This window comes from Mauremys mutica, chromosome 8, assembly GCF_020497125.1.
Source record: "Mauremys mutica isolate MM-2020 ecotype Southern chromosome 8, ASM2049712v1, whole genome shotgun sequence".
Lineage (NCBI taxonomy): Eukaryota > Metazoa > Chordata > Testudines > Geoemydidae > Mauremys > Mauremys mutica.
The window spans coordinates 48,775,166-48,798,117 of NC_059079.1; the positions used below are offsets into that span (position 1 = coordinate 48,775,166).

Genomic DNA, 22,952 nt, shown 5'->3' on the forward strand with positions numbered 1-22,952 from the left:
TTTCTACCATCTGCACCTGGCTAGCCAGATTTATGAAGCCATTCCCAACATGACTTATTAAACAAAAGCATTCCATATCTCTCCTCTAAGGTTTAACAACCTGCTTTGTATCTTACTTTATTAATCCAAGAGCATTTGGGCACAACATGCACAGTAGCTTAAATACGCCTGGATACAATTACAACTATCCTTGGAGCCTTCTGAAAACTAATGTATTTTTTGTGTAATCAAATGTAATGGGCATGTGTTTCCCTTTACAGTTGAGACTGTTTAGCTGATGAACTGGGCAATGTGCTGAATTTTAGCTTGTGAATTATAGAGTTTAGAATACTGTACCGTAACTATCATTCTAAATGTCAGCACTTTTATTTTTAAATAAAGTGGCTTCCCTTGGATAGTGGTGGATGTTGATGAGGGGGTGGAACTAGTCTTCCCTAGCTGGTAGGAGAAGGACAAGAGTCAGCTAATTTCCCATGGATTGTAGTGAGTGAGTGGGGTCCTAGGTTTCTTCCCTGTAACGACTTTTTAAAATTCCAGACACACTGAGGTGAACTAAAAGTGGCTTTCAATTTTTTGACATAAAGCTGAAATATTCCACCAGGCGGGTGGGGGTGGAGGGTGGAAAGTATTTTATGTTCATCTCTAATATCTGCATAAGAACAAACTACCATTCTTTGTAAGGAAAATTCATCCATTGGCTGATTTCTTCTGTTCTTCTTTTACCATTTGAAAACATTAATAAACCAGAAGGAAGTCTCTTCTGCTAAATCCTTAGTCTTTCTCTTTAATGTATTGAGTCATTTCTGTCAGTCTGAAGGCCTGTGTTTGAGTTTCTGATAGATTTCTGATCCAAGAAACCTGGGATATGAATCCCTTTCCATGTGCATGTAAACTATTCTCTGAGCTTCATCAAAACAGGATTGAGTTGGTTCTTGAATATTCCTGATAATAGCTTCCCTTGCAGGACTATCAATGTTAATCTGAAAAATAAAACAATATTAAAGAAAGTTACAACAAAAATACAGAGGACAAAAATAGGGTACTTCAAAGATGAAGCTTGGTAGGCTGCAGCCTATGCCTTACATCCATATGATCTACTTTGGCACCATGTTCCCTATGTTGAAAAGGAGCTACAGGAGAGAGATTATTAAGAAAAATAAAAATCTAGTATTAAAAAATCTTGATATAAAAGTGTTCGCCTCCCCCCACTTAAAGTTAGGTTCCTATATCTATATTTATTTATCTAAATTGAAGGCCTGTTTTTCAGACATTCTGACCAACTGAAATCAGTGGGAGCCATTGGGTGCTCATCACATCACTTTTGAAAATCAGGCCACTGAAGTCACAGAATATTGTACAACAGAGATTGTACATTAATCCTGATTAGGAAATGGGTTATTGTGTAAGAGACTCAGGAGTCAGATGAGGATTTGCAGTGGATGAGTGGAAGCTTTGTGGATCTCTAAGAACTTAATGTGCTCATGGTGCTTACCTTTCTGATAGAAAGGTACTGCAAATAAAAGTTGAACCTCACCATAATCTAGGAGACTGACCAAGGCAATTGCAGTTCAACTAAACATTTTGTACTTAGATTTGCTCTGCTAAATTGCACTTATTGGAGGCTGAAAGAGGAGCTGGAGGCACGTGAATTAATGTATAACTGTTGATGTGTGGAGACCTTGCTGTACCAAGGGTGTTTTTTAAGGGGCAATCTACTCCTTTCCTAATACTATTGCATTTTTTTTAATACAGACTATGTTGAGATTACCATCAGCTTCCATTTAAAAAAGAAAGTTTCAAGCCTTCATGTTTGCAGAGAAAAACTTGAAAACAGGAAGCAAGTGTGTTCCTAAAGACTCAAAACCAGAAGGCAAACTAAGAATTCACAATTTATTATTTAAAAATTTTGTTATGCTGATCTCATGATTTTGAGAACTGACTCATGATTATTCAATGCTTGAGGCTGTCAATGCTGATAAGCAAAAGGGAGGTTATCCATCTTTAAGCATGTGTGACTTTTTTTTTTGTACATTTGTGATTGAATTTCCTATAAATGTCCATGAAAAGCTCAAATAAAAAAACAGCAGGCCGGCCAACCAATCCCTTCTTCCCCCCACAAAATCCTCAAAACAAAAAAACCTCCGAACTCATCATAATGTTTAAAATAATCACATGAATTTTTGAGCCAGTCTTGTGAATTTTCAACTTGCAGGGCTGACAATATTGTTGTCTCTTAATCAAAGCAGTAAACTGTCACCCTACTCCAACCAATCAAACTGGGTTCTTTCTAGCCCTCACATCTCCAGTAATTTGTATTGTGCATTTTTAATTTAGTTAACAATTCTGTTGGTGAAGCATGAGCCAGAAAAAATCTAGCCTCACTCTACCAGTGTTGTGTTGGACCTGCAGTGGTAACGAGTAAAAAGCAGATTAATTTATTTTTGTCAGTAAAGTGCGAAGATATGATTCTGAAGACACCTAGAAATGATCTGCTAGGTGTCATGTTTATTTAGTGTTTTAACAGAAAAGAACTACCCTTTAATATTAATCCCTGTTCATACAGCCAAATCTGGTCTGTTTTTCCTAAAATTTGTCCATGTTTTTATTAGAAGATTATTAAGGATAGATTTATTGAAGTAGTTTAACCATTTGGAATGAATTACTTACATTTTTCTTACTTCTCCAGTGCTTTTGAGAACTTGATGGTCTTTCAGCATGCTTCTGCCAGCCCTCAAAAAGGATGGAACTGGGTAGAGATTTCACTTAATTTCCAGGTACTGGACTAAATAAGGGTCACATTCAAAGTCTATTGAAGTGTTTGGAAAGACTCCTATTGGCATCAACAGGCTTTGTACATGCCCTAAAAGTATGGAACCCCACTCCCCAGAAATTTAGTTCTAGACTCTTTCTGGCACTGACTCCCTTTTACCTACCTGCCTCAGTTTATCTGAAATGAGGTTAAAAATACTTAATTACACAAGGTGCTGTGAAGATGATTAATCAAGTAAACATCTTTACACTGCTTTGTTCAGTGAGTGCCATTGCCAAGTATTTATTGTTGCATTTTGCAAGCTGCTGCTTTCAGTTTCAACAGGTATCACATGCATGTTTTAAATATAAACAGGTAGGGGTGTGCGTGTGTGTGTGTGTGTGTGTGTTTCTTACTTCTCCAGTGCTTTTGAGAACTTGATGGTCTTTCAGCATGCTTCTGCCAGCCCTCAAAAAGGATGGAACTGGGTAGAGATTTCACTTAATTTCCAGGTACTGGACTAAATAAGGGTCACATTCAAAGTCTATTGAAGTGTTTGGAAAGACTCCTATTGGCATCAACAGGCTTTGTACATGCCCTAAAAGTATGGAACCCCACTCCCCAGAAATTTAGTTCTAGACTCTTTCTGGCACTGACTCCCTTTTACCTACCTGCCTCAGTTTATCTGAAATGAGGTTAAAAATACTTAATTACACAAGGTGCTGTGAAGATGATTAATCAAGTAAACATCTTTACACTGCTTTGTTCAGTGAGTGCCATTGCCAAGTATTTATTGTTGCATTTTGCAAGCTGCTGCTTTCAGTTTCAACAGGTATCACATGCATGTTTTAAATATAAACAGGTAGGGGTGTGCGTGTGTGTGTGTGTGTGTGTGTGTGCGCACACACTGAAGGGAGGGACGGAGCAGTTCTTGCAATGTTAATTCACCTCTTTAGGCGCCTGGGGCTGAATGTAATTTTTAAAAATTCTCTTGGCCACAGAAATCCTTTTCCTTCGAGATTCAATCTTCTTGTAAGTTTCACATGCAAGCCAGAATTCAATGTTCTCATCACTGTATTCTGTCTTCAGGTAGGTCTTGTAGATTACAGGTCCATCTGAAAATATTTCAGAAGTCAAACTTTATAAACTATAAATGATAGCATTTAGGAAGATAATTGTCAAACAGGTTTTGCTTAGCTCTGAGTGAAAAATGACTAGACAAGGATTATGGACCAGTTTTGGTACTTTTTCTCATGTTGAATAGTTCCTGACTCCACAAGAAATCTTACAGAAGACAATGGGGCTACTCATGGGATAAGGTACTACCCATGGTCAGTATGTGTATCACAGATTACTGCAGGAGTGCTGGAACAATTTTTATAGTGGGAGTGCTGAGAGCCATTGAACCAAACTGTAAACCCTGTATATAATGGAAACCATTTCAGTGCAGGGGGTGCTGCAGGACTCTTAGTTCCAGCACCTATGGACTACTTTTAAATCTTCTGGCCCTTTTTGTTTTATATTTACATAAAATGTGAGACTGTTAATAGAATGGTTTTAAAAGAATATTTGGGGGATAACTGGCCACTCAATGTGACATATAAAAGTTTCAGACTTCGATATTCATTTTGTACATGCTCAGAAGTCCCGTAACATCAGTGAGAGCTGCACATGAGCAGAATATCAAAGAAAATTTTTCCTCTTCCTGTGGTTTAAAATCACACATAAGAACAGAAGAACGGCCGTACTGGCTCAGACCAAAGGTCCATCTAGCCCAGCATCCTGTCTACCGACAGTGGCCAATGCCAGGTGCCCCAGAGGGAGTGAACCGAACAGGCAATGATCAAGTGATCTCTCTTCTGCCATCCATCTCCATCCTCTGACAAACAGAGGTTAGGGACACCATTCCTTACCCATCCTGGCTAATAGCCATTTATGGACTTAACCACCATGAATTTATCCAGTTCTCTTTTAAATGCACACAACACATATTCATCTGTTATGAGGCTGATAATTATCTTAAAAATTCAGCTCTACATCAGAGTGAAAAACATCTAAACATCAAAAAATCATGATCTAACTGGGGAAGAAGGGAAGGCTTTAATAGACTCATGGACTTTAAGGTCAGAAGGGACCATTATGATCATCTAGTCCAACCTCCTGCACAACACAGGCCACAGAATGTCACCCATTCACTCCTGTAACAACCCTCTAACCTATATCTGAGCCATTTAAGTCTTCAAATCATGGTTTAAAGACTTCAAGGTGCAGAGAATCCTCCAGCAGGTGACCCGTGCCCCATGCTACAGAGGAAGGCAAAAAAACCCCCAGATCCTCTGCCAATCTGCCCTGGGGGAAAATTCCTTCCTGACTCCTAATATGGCGATCAGCTAAACCCTGAGCATGTCGGCAAGACTCACCAGCCAGACACCAGGAAAGAATTCTCTGTAGTAACTCAGATCTCACCCCATCTAACATCCCATCACAAGCCATTGGGCATATTTACCACTAATAGTCAAAGATCAATTAATTGCCAAAATTAGGCTACCCCATTATACCATTCCCTCCATAAACTTATCAAGCTTAGTCTTGAAGCCAGATATGTCTTTTGCCCCACTACTCCCCTTGGCAAACTGTTCCAGAACTTCTCTCCTCTGATGGTTAGAAACCTTCATCTAATTTCAAGTCTAAACTTCCTGATGGCCAGTTTATATCCATTTGTTCTTGTGTCCACATTGGTACTGAATGTAAATAATTCCTCTCCTTCCCTGGTATTTATCCATCTGATCTATTTATAGAGAGCAATCATATCTCCCCTCAGCCTTCTTTTGGTTAGGCTAAACAAGCCAAGCAATTTGAGTCTCCATTCATAAGCCTGGTTTTCCATTCCTCGGATCATCCTAGTAGCCCGTCTCTGAACCTGTTCCAGTTTGAATTCATCCTTCTTAAACATAGGAGACCAGAACTGCACACAGTATTCTAGATGAGGTCTCACCAGTGCCTTGTATAATGGTACTAACACCTCCTTATCTCTACTGGAAATACCTCGCCTGATGCATCCCAAGACCACATTAGCTTTTTTCACGGCCATATCACATTGGCGACTCATAGTCATCCTGTGATCAACCAATACTCCAAAGTCCTCCTCCTCTGTTACTTCCAACTGATACGTCCCCAGCTTATAACCAAAATTCTTGTTGTTAATCCCTAAATGCATGACCTTGCACTTTTCACTATTAAATTTCATCCTATTACTATTACTCCAATTTACAAGGTCATCCAGATCTTCCTGAATGATATCCCGGCCCTTCTCTGTATTGGCAATACCTCCCAGCTTTGTGTCATCTGCAAGCTTTATTAGCACATTTCCCACTTTTTGTCTCAAGGTCAGTAATAAAAAGATTAAATAAGATTGGTCCCAAAACTGATCCCTGAGGAACTCCACTAATAACCTCCCTCCAGCCTGACAGTTCACTTTTCAGTATGACCTGTTGTAGTCTCCCCTTTAACCAATTCCTTATCCACCTTTCAATTTTCATATTGATCCCCAACTTTTCCAATTTAGTTAATAATTCCCCATGTGGAACCATATCAAATGCCTTACTGAAATCGAGGTAAATTAGATCCACTGTGTTTCCTTTGTCTAAAAAATCTGTTACCTTCTCAAAGAAGGAGATCAGGTTGGTTTGGCACGATCTACCTTTTGTAAAATCATGTTGTATTTTGTCTCAATTACCATTGACCTCAATGTCCTTAACTACTTTCTCCTTCAAAATTTTTTCCAAGACCTTGCATACTACAGATGTCAAACTAACAGGCCTGTAGTTACCCAGATCACTTTTCCCCCCATTTCTTAAAAATAGGAACTATGTTAGCAATTGTCAGTCATACAGTACAACCCCTGAGTTTACGGATTCATTAAAAATTCTTGCTAATGGGCTTGCAATTTCATGTGCCAGTTCCTTTAATATTCTTGGATGAAGATTATCTGGGCTCCCCAATTTAGTCCCATTAAGCTGTTCGAGTTTGGCTTCTACCTCGGATGTGGTGATATCTACCTCCATATCCTCATTTCCATTTGTCACCCTACCATTATCCCTAAGCTCCTCATTAGCCTCATTAAAGACTGAGGCAAAGTATTTGTTTAAATATTGGACCACGCCTAGATTATCCTTAACCTCCACTCCATCCTCAGTGTTTAGTGGTCCCACTTCTTCCTTCTTTGTTTTCTTCTTAGTTATATGGCTATAGAACCTTTTACTATTGGTTTTAATTCCCGTTGCAAGGTCCAACTCTACATGGCTTTTGGCCTTTCTCACTTTATCTCTACATGTTCTGACCTCAATAAAGTAGCTTTCCTTGCTGATCCCTCCCATCTTCCACTCCTTGTAGGCTTTCTGCTTTTTCTTAATCACCTCTCTGAGATGTTTGCTCATCCAGCTTTGTATACAACACCTGCATATGAATTTTTTCCCCTTTCTTGTGATGCAGACTTCTGATAGTTTCTGCAACTTTGACTTGAAGTAATTCCAGGCCTCCTCTGCCTTTAGATCCACAAGTTCTTCAGTCCAATCCACTTCCCTAACTAATTCCCTTAATTTTCTAAAGTTAGCCCTTTTGAAATAAAAAACCCTAGTCACAGATCTATTTTTGTTTATCCTTCCATTTAGTTTGAACTGAATTAGCTCATGATCGCTCGAACCAAGGTTGTCCCCTACAATCATTTCTTCTATGATGTCTTCACTACTCACCAAAACCAAATCTAAAATGGCATCCCCTCTTGTTGGTTCAGCAACTACTTGGTGAAGGAATCCATCAGCTATCGCATCCAGGAAAACCTGAGCCCTATTATTATTACTAGCACTTGTCCTCCAGATTATATCTGGGAAGTTAGTCTCCCATGATCACACAATTCCCATTAGTATTTACTTCATTAAAAACATTAAAGAAGTCTCTGTCCATATCCAAATCAGATCCCAGTGGTCTATAGCACACCCCAAGCACTATCATAAGGGAGGCTCTAGTAACTTTCTTCCGCAATGTGAATTTTGCCCAGACAAACTCTTACCCATTCCATCACTTATTTCTTTACAGTCTACCTCATCATTGATATACAATGCTACTCCACCACTTTTGCCTTTATTTCTGTCTTTCCTAAACAGCACATACCCTTCAATACCTGTACTCCAGTCATGACTACTATTCCACCATGTTTCTGTTATCCCTATAATATCTGGTTTCACTTCCTGCACCAGTAGCTCTAGTTCCTCCATTTTGTTACCTAGGCTCCTCGCATTAGTGTACAAACATCTTAATTTTTGTTGTTTGGCTTTGCTCACATTCTTTACCCGATTAGGCCCAGACATTCAACTGCCAGTATCACCTTTTAGATTGGTATCTACACTACCCTTCCTCCTTATGTCCGTTCTCCTACCCACGGCTGTATCCTTTCTTACTTCATTTTCTTCCATCTCAGTGTTAAAATCTAGCATGGAGATTACCTGTACATCTCCCAACCATCTCCCCCAAATTCCTAGTTTAAAGCTCTCTTAATCAGTTGTCAGTCTCCATCCTAGAAGTCTATTTCCTGCCCTACTCAGGTGAAGACCATCCTGAGAGAACAGTTCTCTGTCCATGAATGCCTCCCAGTGGCCATACATCCCAAAGCCCTCCTTATAGCACCACTGCCTGAGCCATCTGTTGAGCATCATAATCTTGTCACACCTTTGTTACCCTTCTCTAGGAACAGAGAGAATCCCACTGAAGATCACCTGAGCCTTGAATTCCTTAAGCATCTTCCCCAGCCTTGGATAGACTCCCTTGATTCATTCCAGTGAGAATCTAGCCGTGTCATTTGTTCCCACATGAAGGACAATCAGTGCATTCTTTCCCGCTCCCGTTAGGATCCTCTTCAGCATCAGTTCCACATCCCGTATCTTTGCACCCGGCAGACAGCACACCCTTCTGTTCTCTGGATCAGCTCTGGTTACAGGCCTATCTATTCTTCTCAGTAAAAAGTCCCCAATTGTGTAGACCTGCCTTTTCCCGTATCCTTCTGGGGCTCATATTTGGTGTCATCTCCATTGACTCTTCTCTTCTTCCTATAGGATTCACTGCTCTTCTCTTCTTCCTTGCCTTCTCACCTTCAGTGACCACCTGCTGTGCCCCTTCTTCATTTTCCAGCTCCGCAAACCTGTTCCTGAGCTCTATTTCTTCTTCACTAGCCCGCTTTTCCTCTGCCTGTTCTTAGTCATATGCTTCCACTGTCTTCACCAGGCAGTCTCCTCTCGGAGTTCTTCAGTCCTGCTTCCATCTGCAAGTCTGAGCTTTTCCCTTCAGCCTCCTTATGTCTTTGCTCCATCATCTGCTCAAACTCCCTTCTAAACTCAACCAGAATTCCCACCTGCATCTCCAATCCTCGGATCTTTTCTTCCATCAGCTCTATCAGGTGGCACTTCATGCAGATGAAACTCTTTTCAGGTACCCCCTCCAGGATCATGTACATACCGCAGCTTCAACATCTAGTCATCTTCATTGTGTCTTCCACTGCTTCGGTCACTACCACTGCTGCTTCTGTCATAGACTTCCCATCTAAGTTCGGGAAGCACAAACCAAACCAAAACACCACAACCCATAGCAAAGCAAACCCCCAACAAGCAGCAAAACACTGCCAGAACACCACACACTCCCTTCACTAGACTGTCTGTTCCTCTGCTTGCATCTTTTAGTGTTCCCTGCAAACTCCCTTTGCAAACTCCCAATCAACCTCCCCTGTTTACAGCTCTGTTTGCTGGCTCCTGTGCTACTTCCATTTTTTTCCTCTGTCATCAACAGGAAAGGTGACTTTTGTTGCTGCCTTCATTGTAACTAAGAAAGCTGTCAGTTTTCTCTCCAGCAAATAAAAGGTTTTACAAATTGTGTTCTGGTATTCATTAAGGGTGCAGTACACCTTTGCTATAATGAACCTGGGGATCCAAGCCATTTCTTCAGCATAGCTAGCAGTTTGTTATAGAGAGAGGGGTGGAGGAAGACAGAGCTCCTAGGGCCATGGCAGAGAGGGTGAGTGGGATCCAGGGACCATGTTCACTATAGCTCAAGGTTTGCTATTGCAAAGGCATTATAATGAGGACCTTCTGTATTTTGTCCAAACATCCCAACTTCCACTGATTTTTGGCTTCACCAGTGGTAGCAATTGTTGGAAGCCTTCGTACACTATCCTTTAAAGAACTAACAGCTTCAAGAATTTAACACTATGTCACTTACACCTGCTCTGAGCAGTGCTTGATGATGCAGTGGCTAAAATGCCTGCAGTCATGAGAACATTGAGGTTTCAACCATTGTTACTACTTGCTGAGTAGCACCTTTTTTAGCAATGGTGAGAAATATTTTCCAGTAAAACTTAGTGTAGGCAAATACTTTAAGACCAACATAGCTCTGGGATAAGCAGTTGCAGCTTCATTGACTTCAAGTGAAGTTTCTCATGGTTCATATACTTGGCCCTTTGCAACCTGAGAGCAATGCAGAGACATTTAATCAATGGCAAAATCTATTTATTGTGAGTGATTCATAGCTCTCTAGTTCTAAAAGCAAATTTCTCCAGTGATGCAGATCACAGGGTTTTTTGGTTTCTGCAAGAGATGTCAGCATGCCACACGCTGAGGGTGGTGGTTACAAGCACTCATGCTGCTTGTATATGTTTTCTGATATTTTAAACTGCCTCTTTATAGCACAGTGCATTCCAGAGCTTCCCTTGCACAGTAATACTCTATATTGCTCCCACTAAAGGCTGCACTTTTATAGCACAATCTGGCCCTTGACTGATTTGCTTTTCAGTATATTAATAAATGATCTGGAAAAAGAGGTGAACAGCGAAGTGGCAAAATTTGCAGATGATACAAAATTACTCAAGATAGTTAAGTCTAAAGCAGACTTCAAAGAGTTACGAAGGGCTCTCTCAAGACTGGGCAACAAAATGGCAGATGAAATTCAGTGTTGATAAATACAAACTAATTCATGCTGGAAAACATCATTCCAATTGTACATAAAATAGGTTGGGTCTAAATTAGGTGTTACCACTCCCCCCACCAAAAAAATCTTGGAGTCATTGTGGATAGTCCTCTAAAAACTTCCGCTCAATGTGCAGCAGCAAAAACAGACTGCTAGAAACCATTGGAAAGGAATAGATAATAAGTCAGTAAATATCATAATGCCACTAAATATTTCCATGCTACTCCAACACATCGAATATTGCATACAATTCTGGTCTCCCCATCTCAAAGAAGATATATTTGAAATGGAAAAGGTACAGAAGAAGGCAACAAAAATGACTTAGGGTTTGGAACGGCTTCTATATGAGGAGAGATTGAAAAGACTGGAAATGTTCATCCTGAAAAAGAGAGGACTAAGGGAGGATATAATAGAGGTTTATAAAATTATGACTAGTGTGGAGAAAGTGATGAAGGAAGTGTTATTACTCCTTCATGTAACACAAGAACCCAGGGTCACCCAATGAAATTAGTAGGCAGCAGGTTTAAAACAAACAAAAATAAGTACTACTTTACACAATGCACAGTCAACCTGTGGAACTCATTGCCAGGGGATGTTGTAAAGGCAAAAATTATAACTGGGTTAAAAAAAGAATTAGATAAATTCATGGAGGATAGGCTATTAGTCAAGATGGCCATGGATGCAACCCCAGGCTCTGGATGTCCCTAGCCTCTGATTGCCATGTTCTGAGACTGGACAACAGGGGATGGATCACTTGATAATTTCTCTGTTCTGTTTATTCTTTTTGAAGTATCTGGCCTTGGCCACTGTTGGAAAACAGGATACTGGCCTAGATGGACTGTTGATCTGACCCAATATGACCATTCTTATGTTCTTATGTTTAATTTTTGTGTTAATCACATGAACAAATCTTCTTGCAGTTTGCTGCTGTTTTAACGTTTTGTGATTGAAAACAATGGTAGCATTTAGAAATGTGTGGATAATATTTAAGGGTTTATATTGCAATGAAACAATATTCATAGTTTATTTTTGTGAATACCAGAAGAATTCATATTGTTTGCAGTGTTGCAACTGTGTTGGTCCCAAGGTAGGTGAGGTAATATCTTTACTGGATTAATTTATGTTAGTGAAAGGGACAAGCTTTGGAACTGTTTCTCAGGTCTGCAGTAGGTAACCAAAGCATTCAGGTTAAATACAAGGTGGGACAGCTCCTTAAGTATAAGGGGTTAACATATGTTGGAGGCCATTTAAAATGAAGTGGGCAATTAAGGGTTAGCAGGCAGTGGGATGTGTTACAAATTGTTGTAATGAGCCATAAATCATAGAATCATAGAATATCAGGGTTGGAAGGGACCTAGAGGTCATCTAGTCCAACTCCCAGCTCAAAGCAGGACCAATCCCCAACTAAATTATCCCAGCCAGAGCTTCATCAAGCCTAACCTTAAAAACCTCTAAGGAAGGAGACTCCACCACCTCCCTAGGTAACCCATGCTTTACCACCCTCCTAGTGAATTTTTTTCCCCAATATCCAACCTAAACCTCCTCCACTGCAACTTAAGACCTTTACTCCTTGTTATATCATCTGGTACCAATGAGAACAGTCTAGATCCATCCTCTTTGGAAACCCCTTTCAGGTAGTTGAAAGCAGCTATCCCCTCATTCTTCTCTTCTGCAGACTAAACAATCCCAGTTCCCTCAGCCTCTCCTCATAAGTCATGTGCTCCAGCCCACTAATCATTTTTGTTGCCCTCCGCTGGACTATTTCCAATTTTTCCACATCCTTCTTGTAGTGTGGGGCCCAAAACTGGACACAGTACTCCAGATGAGGCCTCACCAATGTTGAATAGAGGGGAATGATCATGTCCCTCGATCTGCTAGCAATGCCCCTACTTATACAGCCCAAAATGCCCATTAGCCTTTTTGGCAACAAGGGCACACTGTTGACTCCTAGGTCCTTTTCTGCAGAACTGCTGTCTAGCTATTCGGTCTCTAGTCTGTAGCTGTGCATGGGATTCTTCTGTCCTAAGTGAAGGACTCTGCACTTGTCCTAGTTGAACTTCATCAGATTTCTTTTGGCCCAATCCTCTAATTTGTCTAGGTCCCTCAGTATCCTATCCCTACCCTCCAGTGTATCTACCACTCCTCCCAGTTTAGTGTCATCTGCAAACTTGCTGAGGCTGCAGTTCACACCATCCTCCAGATCATTAATGAAGATATTGAACAAAACTGGCCCCAGGACTGACCCTTGGGGCACTCCACTTGATACAGGCTGCCAACTAGACATGGAGCCATTGATCACTATCCGCTGAGCCCAATGATCTAGCCAGCTTTCTATCCACCATACTTCTTTAACTTGCCGGCAAGAATACTGTGGGAGACTGTATCAAAAGCTTTGCTAAAGTCAAGGAATAACAAGTCCACTGCTTTCCCCTCATTCACAGAGCCAGTTATCTCATCATAGAAGACAATTAGGTTAGTCAGGCATGACTTGCCCTTGGTGAATCCATGCTGACTGTTCCTGATCACTTTCCTCTCCTCTAAGTGCTTCAAAATTGATTAATTGAGGAACTGCTCCATGATTTTTCCAGGGACTGAGGTGAGGCTGACTGGCCTGTAGTTCCCCGGATCCTCTTCCTTCCCTTTTTTAAAGATGGGCACTACATTAGCCTTTTTCCAGTCATCCGGGACCTCCCCCGATCGCCATGAGTTTTCAAAGATAATGGCCAATGGCTCTGCATCACATCCACCAACTCCTTTAGCATCCTTGGATGCAATTCATCCGGCCCCATGGAGTTGTGCTCGTCCAGATTTTCCAAATAGTCCCAAACCACTTCTTTCTCCACAGAGAGCCGGTCACCTCCTTCCCATGCTGTGCTGCCCAGTGCAGCAGTCTGGGAGCTGACCTTGTTTGTGAAGACAGAGGCAAAAAAAGCATCGAGTACATTTAGCTTTTTTCACATCCTCTCTCACTAGATTGCCTCCTTCATTCAGTAAGGGGCCCACACTTTCCTTGACTTTCTTCTTGTTACTAACATACCTGAAGAAACCCTTCTTGTTACTTTTAACATCTCTTGCTAGCTGCAACTCGAAGTGTGATTTGGCCTTCCTGATTTCACTCCTACATGCCTGAGCAATATTTTTATACTCCTCCCTGGTCATTTGTCCAATCTTCCACTTTTTGTAAGCTTCTTCTTTGTGTTTAAGATCAGCAAGGATTTCACTGTTAAGCCAAGCTGTTTGCCTGCCATATTTACTATTCTTTATACACATTGAGATGGTTGGTTCCTGCAACCTCAATAAGGATTCTTTAAAATACAGCCAGCTCTCCTGCACTCCTTTCCCCCTCATGTTATTCTTCCAGGGGATTCCGCCCATCAGTTCCCCGAGAGAGTCAAAAGTCTGCTTTTCTGAAGTCCAGGGTCTGTATTCTGCTGCTCTCCTTTCTTCCTTATGTCAGGATCCCGAACTTGACCCTCTCATGGTCACTGCCTCCCAGGTTCCCATCCACTTTTGCTTCCCCTACTAATTCTTCCCAGTTTGGGTCAAGAAGAGCTCTGCCCCTAGTTGGTTCCTCCAGCACTTGCACCAGGAAATTGTCCCCTACACTTTTTCAAAAACTTCCTGGATTGTCTGTGTACTGCTATATTGCTCTCCCAGCAGATATCAGGGTGATTGAAGTCTCCCATGAGAACCAGGGCCTGTGATCTAGTAACTTCTGTTTAATGTCTCTGTTTAAGTCCATGATTTTTAGTGTTCAGTAGAGTTATGAATTTAAGTTCCCAAGTTTGTCCATTGTGCAGGTTTCCTTTGAGAATGAGGACATCAACAATATTTTCATCCTTTTGACCGATGACCTAAAATTACTCATAGATTTCCTCCAGAACTTCAAGCACCACTGCCCAACCATCAAACTCTCTTGAACATTCCCATGCTAGCATCAACTTCCTGGACACCATGATGAGCCCTACAGATGACTATATACAAAAAACTTCTGGATCCAGCAGCCACCCTGAACACAGCAAGAAGTCTGGGATCTACAGCCAGGCACTGGTACCACAGAATTTTCTCTGAGGAGAAACTCCGCGATATGCACACAAATGCCTTCACCAAACAAGGACATGCCACTAGAAAAATAGATCACATCATGGAACGGGTCACCCAAATACCTTGGGAGAACCTGCTTCAATACGCGGGGGTGGGGAGGGGGGAACCCCACTGAACATACACCCCTAGTTTTCACCTACCACCCCACACTGGAACCCACATGGGGTGTCATCAAACTACAACCCTGACTTGAGGGGACCACATCTTGAAAGAAATCTTTCTCAAACCCCCTCTTCTGGCCTTAAAACAACGTCCCAACCTCACCTAGCTTCCCACAGATTAGGACACACCAACTCAAAATGGCATCAGATCCTGCCATAATAACAAGTGCAAACCTGCAGACATATCTCCACTTCTACAATGATCAATACTCCCCAGAACACACCTTTCAAGATTCATGACTTCTATATCACATGCCTCTATCAACCCATGCCTCAACTAGCACATCAGATGCTACAAAACAACTAGGGGAGTGAAACCAGACAATCACTATGCTCTTGAATGAACCGTCACAAAAAATAAGATAAAAATGAACCTGTGGGTGAACACTTTTTACAAAGTGATCACTTCATGTCTGACCTCTCAGTCCTCATCGTCAAAGGAAACCTGTGAAACACCTTTAAAAGATGAGCCTAGAAACTTAAATTCATAACTTTGCCGAACACTTAAAACCAATGACTTAACACAAATACTGGATTTATGACTTATTGCAACAATTTGTAATACACGCTACTGCCTGCTAAACCCTTAATGGCCCACTTCATTTTAAGTAGTCTCCTACAGCATGTGTGAATCCCTTATGCTTAATGGTCTGTCCCAGTTTGTATTTAATTCCCCAGACAAGGAAGAGCTTGGTGAAGCTCAAAAATGTGTCCCTTCCTCAACAGAAATTGGCCTAATAAAAGATATTATTAGGCCAATCTCAGAATATTCAGATATCTCAGAAGGATTCATAGTGATTAATTATATTGCAATGGGCATCAAGGGCATTTGTGGTGATTGATTTGGCATTAAAATTTTTCATTCGCTTTCCTCTTTAATGGAAGTCAATAACCATAAAACACAGTAAATGGAGATATACCAATGTATCACATAAGTTTTCCCTATCCACACATTTCTAAAAAAGTTAGCTAGCTGCTGGTAAATAACTCTGCTGGAGTACAAACATATAACATACAACTACTTACATTTAGTAGTCATCAACTTTTCAAAAGATTGGGACCACTGTAGCACTTCCTCCAATGACACTCTTTGCAAAAGGAGGAAAGGTTATTGTGGGATTAGAGTTGTAGTTAACTGCGTGGCTAATGCTAGGCTTAAAAATAAAGCTAAATTTCATTATCTAAAATAGTCACAGATTTCAATGAATCTATATGCATTTTGCTCTCTGCAAGTTCATTTTTTGGATATCTCAGATCTCGTGCTTACAATTTTGAAGAAAAGATAACTTTCAATAACTGTGGACCCAGTTCTGCACTAAATTAAACACATACAACTCCCTTTAAAGTCAATGGAAATTGTGTGTGTGTAGGCAGTGCAGTACAGTACTTCAGAATGGGAGAAGAATAAAGAAAGCATTAACAGTTCCGATTGTCAGCTCTTTGAGGCAGGGGTGATCATGTAGGGGTGATCTTTGTGTCTAGAGACCCTGCTGTGGTTCAGGACTTCAGGTGCCACTGCAATGTTAGGTACGATTATTAAAGTCCCTTGGGACTGAGTATGATAAAAAATGTAAAAACTTTTTTCTTCTCAACTAACACCTTCTACACTTATCATCAGCTGAGAGGTTGAGCTCTGAACATGATACAGTAGAACCTCAGTATTATGAACACCTCGGGAGTGGAGATTGTTCGTAACTCTGAACAAAACGCTGTGGTGGTTATTTCAAAAGTTTACAACTGAACATTGACTTAACACAGCTTTGAAACTTTACTATGGAGAATAACAATGCTGATTTTAACCATCTTAATTTAAATGAAACAGTTTCCTTACCTTGTCAATTTTTTTAAAACTTTCCCTTTATTTTTTTAGTAATTTACATTTAACACAGTTCTGTATTGTATTGCTTTTGTCTCTGCTGCTGCCTGATTGCATGCTTCCAGTTTCAAATGAGGTGCGTGGTTGATGGTCAGTTCATAACTCTCGTGCTCGTAACCCAGAGGTTCTACTGTAGCTGATAAATGATGGAAAGACAAATAGAATCTTGACTGCAAAAGACAGTAAATCCATTTAATTCCCTACTTGTTTGTAATTTAAAATTAATCACGGTATTACTAATCAAGAGGATTCTTAGAGGTGACTAACAATGGATTGTTTTTCTTCTATGCTTGTTGTCCTTACGTGGCAATTTCCTGGGTTTTAGGGATCTTCCATTTATTCTCTTAACTCTCAGTTCTGTGGAAGACTGAGGGATCAGAGAGAACTAAACATCTTGAAGAAAAATAAACTTCTAAGGGCCAGATTCTGCACTGGTGTAAATCAGCATAACTTTATATATACCACCTTTGTCTCGGGGTCTTATAATTTTTAGTATCCTACCACTGGTAACTTGAAAGAAATGCCTATGCTAAATGTTCATGTCCATGTAAGAGATTGGAGAAAAAGTGCATTGTAGTTCATTAGGCTCGAATCAAACTGGAGAGAGAGAGTTTTCATTCTCCCTTGATCCTTCCATTTTGGCATCAGTTACTGAATCCTAACTAAAGCCACTTAATTACCATAAAGTTCAAGAATAATCCATATTTGATTAAAAGCAGTATTGGTTTGTGGATAGTAGGTACTAGTGGGATTGATTTGTAAGTCTGCTCTGCACAGCAGCTGTTTGCTGGTTTTGTAGTCTAGTTTGTGGTGATTTCTTAGGTTTGTTTTGATATAATTCTAGGAAGGACACCACTGCTGTGTCTTACTGTTCGTTATAACAAGCAAATCTTCTTTTCTGGGAAGAAAAATGAATGTCAGTTACTCAGCACATTTTTAGATAGATTTAACTCCTATCTTTGGTAGAAATTTTGCAACCACCAAACTGTAGTCTTAGTTCTTTCGTAATTTCTGGTCACACAGTTGGGTCTTGTTCAAGTAGGGCTTTTCTCATGCCTAACTGACCTCCTCTTTACATAAATACTTGAAGTGTGTGGTTACGAGAAGAGAGGTGGCTCTGCAAAAGTTGCATCTTGTTCCTGTGAATGCTTATTCGTTGATAGAGCTGCTTCTGAGTCATATCTGCTGTTACTGACACAGACACATTTTTACTGTTGTCAGCATTATCACTCTTATACAGAATAAGTGACGTTCTTGTCTGTCACCCTGAGCGCCATCAAAACTGCCATTTTATTTCCATTTCTGAATATTTGCCTCTAGTGTTAATCTGCAAAGCAGAACAAACACAGCCTGTTTTTAGTTACACTCCATGGGTGAGTTTACGCTTAGGGAAGATGGTGTTTTACTGTAAACTGAGGAAATATATGGAAGTCACTGAGGGGAAAATGAGTATGGACTATTAAGATGTTCGTTCCCCACTTTTCTGACTATAACCCCACCTAGTCACAGTAGTTATATCAGTTGGATCTGCTGCAGTGAGAATCCTTATGGAGAGGGAGAAGAACTGGTTATGTCTCCACTATCCAATGTGTACTGCACAATAGAAAAGACAAAGTACTTAAGGGACCATGGTCCACTGCAGAAAGCCCGGGACTGGGAGTCAGGAGACATGGCTTCTATTTCCTGCTCTGCCACTGACCAGCTGTGTGAATTCGGGCAAGTCACTTGATTTGTTTTCCCTTCCAACCTTTTTCGTTTTTTTTGTATTTAGATAGTCCCTGCCCCAATGAGCCTACAATCTCACTGTGTTTGTACAGTGTCTTGCACAATGGCGTCCCAATCTTGCTTGTTGCTTCTATGTGCTACTGTAATAAAAAGAATAAATACTATTAGTAGAAGTGAGACTACTGGCTTAGTGAGGTTGTTTTGGATTCTCATATGTTATTTGTACACTTTTAAAATCCATTTGTCTCCCACCATCTTGCAAAGTGCTAAGAAGAGCTGGTTAGTGTTTGTTTTTTCCACACAGAAAAACTTGACTTTACTGAAAAATCAAAAACTAGAAATTTTGGGCTGAAAGATTTCAATTTGGAAATGCCATTGTGGTACTTGATGTGAGCTGTAGTTCGGTTGCCTCATGCCCCAATTCTCTTCTATGGGCTGGGTTCCCTGGTTCTGAAGCACCACAATCTCCTCTCTTGTTGAGCAGTTGTAGTGTACATAGGAATCTATGGTATCATGGAAAACATAAATTGGCTGGAGAACCTGTCCAGCTGAGACAAATGGTAGCATAAGGCACAAATTTTCAACATCTGGCAGTGGGATTGAGCTAAAAAAAAAACAACCCACAAACAAAAACAAACCCAAAACATCCCTGTTTTAAATTCATCCCAGGTATAGCTCCATTGACTTCAGTGGTTACACCAGGGGTGAACTTGGACCAGGATGTCTATGCCTGAACAGCTCAAATTAAAACAATCCAGTTACTCATAGCGTAAGACAATGCAAATATATTGAAATTGTTCTACTGTGAAGCAACAGCATGAATAACAGGTGATCAATGTATGTGCATCCATGAGGACAACATGCATAGATAAATATTCAGCATTAAATTGTATTGTTAGCCCTCTTGACTCTTTCAGTCAGGAGGCTAAATCCCTTCATCTCTTGTAGGATTATGTGACTGCAGAATTATAGTAGTACTTACTTAGAAGTGATCCCATTTTCATCTTCTCTGAATAGCTTACAAAGACAACAAATATTTGAGCTCATTCTCCTAAATAAAGAAAACATGTGAGTTTTGGAACCTGATATAGTACAGCAGGTGCTCTTAAAGTTCACTCTGATTTTAGAGGTCTGACCAGTTCCAACGGTGTTCCTCTTTTTACATATAGGGAATATAACTGGAATTGGTCAGACCTCTAAAACCGGGATGAACTGTTTAAATTCACCCACTGTATTTATGAAAATCTTTGACAGGAATGAGGCATCTTCACTCATCTCAATGGAGATTTGGCCCCTGGCTCTTAAGCATTAAAGAAAAGAATAATTAACAAGCATTCAAAACAGTCTTTCAAGGGCCTAACTGAAACAGATTAAATTATTGAATTTGTAAAAGACTTGTTCCTTTGGTGCTTTTTTAGAAAAACATGAACGTAACAATTTCTCTTTTATAAAATGAGACCTCCATAACTCCACAGTCAAAGATATGTGAGTTTAGAAAAGCTTCTGTCTCATTACAATCAACTGTAATGCTATCCCTAAATTTGGCTTTTCCTTTAATAGTTTTTCAGGGTTTTATGTTTCTCATTTGCTTTTGTTGAACAGTAAATTATTCCTTCTCTCAAAATGTTTTGAGGGACACCCTATAAATATGCCTGGAGAGGTTTTGGAGATTTTGGGCCTGACTCAAAGTACATTGAAATCAGTGGGAATCTCTCCACTGGCTTCAGTAGCTTTTGGATCTTGTATGTGAGAACTCAAGATTTTGATTTAAACTGAATAACTTCGAGTTTGTGAGTGAATTACTGAATCTCCAAGACAAATGTCTGGGATATGCTAAGTCAGTATTAATCCAAAATATTGATCAGACTTGGTAAACTTATTCTGACATATGGATCCTGTCAGAAACTATGGCTACTATGTAGTGATGAGGAAATTAAGGAAATATCTATCCTAGAAAATTATTTGTGAAGTGAAGAAAGTCATCTTCTTTTTTATTTCTATTTTTTTATTTGTCCAACTCCTCCTCCCCTAAGCAATGCCATATGTTATGAAGGCCAAATTCTTCAATAAGCTTATGTATAATGTTCTTTATGGAATGGGTCTTTCTTTAAAATGAGTTTCTGTGTATATCAGTCTAGAATTAGATTACTACATCATAGTCCCCGCCAATAATCAAAGGGATCTCTTTTCAGTTTAGTAATTTAAATCTAATTTGGTTCAGATTAGGGCTTGATTGGCCTACACCTATCCTAGGGCTAGATTGTGCTTTTATATTGGAACACAAAATAAGGATGGTGCAGAGTTTCACTGCCCCAGGGGACATTCCGAACTGTGGAATCCTTAAACTCGCCTTTCTTATAATTGGGCCATATCTTTAGAGTCTGAAATCAATGGAACTACATCAGTTTAGACCATCTGACACTCTAGCCCATTAGGTTTTCTACCGGATATTAAAATGCCTACTTGCAAAGCACCATGATAACTCTGACTGATAATACTATATGAGGCCTTATCCCCCAAACCCAAAGAGAATGCATGCCAGTATCCTTGAGATGGCTGCTCAAATTCTCATAGCTCTATGGCTTTGCATAGTTCCCTGTGTGTAATATATGCTCCAAACATTGCCCACAAGCAAAACCCAAATAATTGATTCAACAGAAACCCACACTGAAATTTAAAGCAGACCTCAGGGGGAGTTGCTGGGTGCTTAACACTTTAAAAAAGAAGAAGCCAAGATTTAGAACCTTCAGGCCTCCATTTTTGAAATACTTATCTGTAGCCTTTATCTGTGCTGTAATAAAAATGTTCATATCGAGATACATTTGTACTTTGGATCATTGGAGTGGAACTCGTGCATAACCTAGGTGGCTTTATTTTAAAATATAAGGTAGTCTACATTGCTGAATTCTTCTTTAAAGCAGGAGTCAATAACAACTATTTTTTCTTTGGTTGCTGTATGGAAAGCTCCATTGTAAAAGAAGACTGTTTTGTTCTTACTGGAGAACATATATCAGCAAAGATAAATACTTTCAACAAATACTGTGGCCTAGAGCTTAACTACGCATTTGTAGCTCATGAAAGCAGGACTATGTTGTTCTCTGTTCTTCCTTTACAGGTATTTGAATCATCTGATAATGCATTAGGTAACAGGCAAAAAAATACAATGTACTTTTTGTAGTACTATGATATGAATTCCATAGTTTCAGCTGAATTTGATCTTTTCCCCCTGAAGCCTTGTCTGCACTGAGGATCTGTGTGAGTTTCAGCCATTGGTGCTAGCAATTTGGGTAGCTGCACTGGTGCAACTCATAATGTAGACAGGGTATGCTGCAATAAACTATGATTTACTCCGGTGCATTTTATGCTAGTTTAAATCAAGGAACTAGCAAAGAGTGCAAAGAGTGGCTACCACTGGTGCAAAGAGTGGCTTCAGCTGTCTACATTAGGGGTCACATCTGCTGCTGCCCTAAATTGCAGTGTGGCTTTATTTACCTGAGCAGAGCATTACAGTACACCGATGTATACCATACCAGAATCTGGTGCTAGCCTGTTGACCAGTGGAGTTACACTGAGGGCAGGCTGCCCATGGCTGTAATCAGAGCAAATCTAGAAGGTAAGAAAGACTTGAGTCATTCCTTGAAAGCTTCCATTATGTAGTCTGGTTATTTGCTATTTAGCAGGTTATGTAGTCATATACACCTGTGTGCACATTGTGATTTGGTAGCATGTGCCCCCTCTGTTCATAAGTGTAAATGGCTAAACAAGTGCAAGGCAGCAAAGTTTTGCAATTTTATTGATTTATTGCTTTCTTTTACATCACTGTATTTTAGTACTCATGGTAATTGTGTCACACTTGAGGTTCTCTGTCCATAGAATGAGCACAGCATGGGCATCTGTATGTAGTGTTTCCCACACCGCTCCTACCATATGCCTCGGATCTGTCCTGGAGAGGTCACTTCTAAGTAATTCAGTCTCTATCATGCTCAGCAGTTGGCCTTTCTGAGACTAAAAACAAAACTCCTTTGAGTTCATGAGGACAGAATTTTACCCTACGTTGTCAATTGTGGGGCTGTTTGTAAAACACTTTTTTTCCTAAATATTTTGCTCTTTTTGAATTATTGAAACTTCTTTCTACTTCATGTTTCCACTCGGCCCTGGATTGGTTTTTGGATTTAACTTTAATATTTTTAATGTTATGTGTTGAATAAAAAAAAATCTCTTGCTCTCACGCTCTCTCTCAATAAGCTTTTTACACAGTTTGGAATTTTGTATTTTTAGTAAAGAATGTAAAAGCAGCAGAGTCCTGTGGCACCTTATAGACTAACAGACA

The 22,952-nt window shown here is 40.1% G+C and overlaps 1 protein-coding gene across 1 annotated transcript; it reads right to left on the bottom strand.

Moving 5' to 3' along the window:
• RGS13 (regulator of G protein signaling 13) lies at nucleotides 1–22,225 on the bottom strand. Its single transcript, XM_045028785.1, has 5 exons — nucleotides 22,115–22,225; nucleotides 19,605–19,673; nucleotides 16,048–16,109; nucleotides 3,698–3,864; nucleotides 1–980 (listed from the first exon to the last, which is right to left on the bottom strand). Exons 2-5 carry the CDS (start codon nucleotides 19,667–19,669, stop codon nucleotides 807–809), a joined length of 468 nt encoding a protein of 155 aa, XP_044884720.1. The 5' UTR covers nucleotides 19,670–19,673; nucleotides 22,115–22,225; the 3' UTR covers nucleotides 1–806.
• Between the last annotated feature and the right edge of the window lie 727 nt (nucleotides 22,226–22,952).